Here is a 2814-nt window from a genome sequence, read left to right on the forward strand (position 1 = left end):
GTATGTTATATGAGAACTAGCTGGAAATTTGAAGAATGAAGGCTTATAGACGTGTTTAAAGTCTTATTCACTATTAGTTTCTTTTACTGTGAGAGTTTTGGGTTGGGGATCCTATAAATCAGCTAGCTATTCACTGTTTCAAGTATTATCATGAGTACACTATTCGGTACCTCCATCAGAAACTTTTGTATTGTGTGATAGAACATTAAATCATTCAGTCAATCTTAACTTACTGTAAATTTGTAAATTTGTTTCTGTTGTCTTCCATGTCTTCATTGACAGGTTTTGAAACTGCTCAAGGAATTTGTTTCTGTTGTCTTCCATGTCTTCATTGACAGGTTTTGAAACTGCTCAAGGGAATTTTATTTTCCAAGACACCTCTGACAGATGTGTTTCTTAGAAAGCAAGAATTTACATCTGAAGGTTTAAAATTTGAGATGGGAGAAGTGTTGCAGTCTTCCTTGAGCTCTGCAGAAGGTTTGAATTTGAAATTAATGGTGAATAAGTCGATTAAAAAAGTATTATATGCTGAAGCAGGGGAAGACATGGTTGACTTTCTTCTCAGCTTCCTTACTTTTCCCCTTGGATCCATTTTACGACTCTTGGGTGGGAATTCATCACTGGGATCCATGGACAATTTGTATAGGAGTGTGGAATGTTCAGGAGTTACGAGGGATGATAGTCTAAGAGAGCTGCTGCTGCAACCTGTGGTCAGCCGTGGTTTTGGTTGTAGTAGCAACCCACTAGGAGTAAAAGAATCTGAACAGCCTCCTCCTTCCTTGTGGTGTAAAAGTGTACAGGATTTTAGTCATAACTACTCTTACACCTTTTTCCTGACTACTGAGATGAATAATGCGAATCATTTTGGCACCCTTTCACGATTACAATTTGTAAATCCCAAGTCTCCAACAAGTGAAACAGCAGGTCAAGGAGGATTTCTCAAGGAACCAGAGACGTTCTTCATAACAGACAATTTGGTTTTCACTCCAATAGATTCCTTCTGGAGTCTCTCCTTTCTTAAAAGCATGGAGTTTTCCCTAGATGACTTGGAGGTTCGTACGGTTAAAGTGGGCACGGTGGAGGTGAGTGGCTAAAATTTTTGGTAATTATTACGATATGCTTCATAGATAATTAGGTAGAACCAGTGAATTACTAGTCCTATCCTATGGTGAAATCGCATTGATTCCCTTAAATTCAGAACCATATGGTCAGGTCATGGTGAAGGTTGGTAATGTATATGTCCTGCTAGTCCGTTCCCTGCATTCATACAGCTCCATTGGATTGTTATATCTTCAACTAAAGTTGGTGCCATTGGTTTATAAGGGTATTAGGCATACTTCTTACATCAATATTACTATTGTGATGCAGGCTTTGAGGATATTGAAGGCTTCTCTCCTCTCCCAAACAGTGTTGACTGATGCCTTGGTCAACTTTGCTCTAAAGATTCCCAAACAAGAAAAGTAGACCTTGCTAGAGACAAAATGGGATTTAAAATAGCCTAGAGTTCTACTGAACCTTAATTTGTAAGTGTTTGATTTAATTTTCTCATAAATGTCGACTTGGGTTTGTCATCGATGTTCCCCTTATAGAACAGCATATATACTAGTCTATAGCATTTTTTTATTTTGTATTATTTTGGTTATAAGAATTTTTAGTCTTGTTGATCGAACGTATTGCATGTATGTAGAAAGATAATCCACCACAGGTTCCTTGTTATGCTTAAATCAGCATTCTTAAATTACTTGAAGAAAGGAGAAATATAAATGAGCATTCTTAATTATCAAATAATAAAGTAAAAGCTGACCAAGGAGCGTGTGGCTTCTCCAATCCCTTGAATCTCTTCCTCTAGTGCTGAGATAGTTCTTTCAGACCCAACATGTGCTTGATGCTTCTTCGTCGCTGTGTTTATCTAAAAAACAGATCAAACAGAGCTGCCAAATAAAAGAATCATATGCACTATCTATGAAAATAAATTCTGAACTTGTTATTTGTTCAATTTGAAACTTCTGTTTTGGTCTAATCCTTTATCATGAGGAGGCATATTTTTCTTTCTCAGAGTACAGGGGCTTTCTACATATCTCCACTGATTATGATGACTATGAAGTAAATAACGAGTAAATCAATGAACAAAGCATTAAGTGCTGAAGGGTATTAGTCATGCTTCTTTTGCCAAGGATACTGAAGGCTTCTCTCTTCTCCAAATCTGTATTGACTGATGCCTTGTTCAACTTTCCCCGAAAGCGTCCCAAGCTAGAAAAGTAGGACATAGTAAGGACATGGATTTAAACTAGACTAAGGTTCAGTGACCTTTGTAAGGGTCAGTAAGTCAGTTGATTTGATTAACTTGCTCGATCTTTATATGTAGACTTGGGTTTGGTTTCGATGTTCCCCTTGTAGAACAGCATACTAGTCTATAGCCTTTTTTATTTGTATTTAGTTTAGCAATAAAGATTTTTGTTTTGTTGATCCAACATATTGCACATTTGTAAAAAGATCAACTGCAAGTTCCTAATTGTGCTTAAAAAGGCGGTACCCGTGCACAAGGCTCTTGTGTGTGCGAGGTCTGGGGGGTCGAGAAATACGTAACTTTACCCCCAAGATTGTCAAGAGGCTCTTTCGACCGCTTCACCACCAAGTCATAGCATTCGTACCTCATTGTGCTTAAGTGAAGATTTATCAATTGGTTCTTCCACAAAAACACACCAACTGTTCATCTTGATTTTAATGTAAGGTGTTTAATATATCATATGCATTTACAAGACATAAAAATTAGGAGAGTTTTACTCCATGGGTAGGGTTCAGCCACCATTAACG

General features: G+C 37.4%; 1 protein-coding gene across 2 annotated transcripts; it reads left to right on the forward strand.

Annotated features, from left to right (window-relative positions):
• The first annotated feature begins 323 nt into the window (after positions 1–323).
• LOC122076478 lies at positions 324–2432 on the forward strand. 2 transcript variants are annotated; one of them, XR_006139490.1, is made up of 3 exons: positions 324–1082; positions 1369–1523; positions 2057–2432. XR_006139490.1 is itself a non-coding variant. In XM_042641783.1 (2 exons), exons 1-2 carry the CDS (start codon positions 438–440, stop codon positions 1462–1464), a joined length of 741 nt encoding a protein of 246 aa, XP_042497717.1. In that variant the 5' UTR covers positions 324–437; the 3' UTR covers positions 1465–1669. The 2 variants fall into 2 exon arrangements, 1 of the variants encoding a protein (XP_042497717.1); XM_042641783.1 differs by lacking the exon at positions 2057–2432 and having other exon boundaries at positions 1369–1669.
• Positions 2433–2814: the final 382 nt, after the last annotated feature.

The sequence above is a fragment of the Macadamia integrifolia genome, chromosome 1 (genome assembly GCF_013358625.1).
Source record: "Macadamia integrifolia cultivar HAES 741 chromosome 1, SCU_Mint_v3, whole genome shotgun sequence".
Classification (NCBI taxonomy): domain Eukaryota; kingdom Viridiplantae; phylum Streptophyta; class Magnoliopsida; order Proteales; family Proteaceae; genus Macadamia; species Macadamia integrifolia.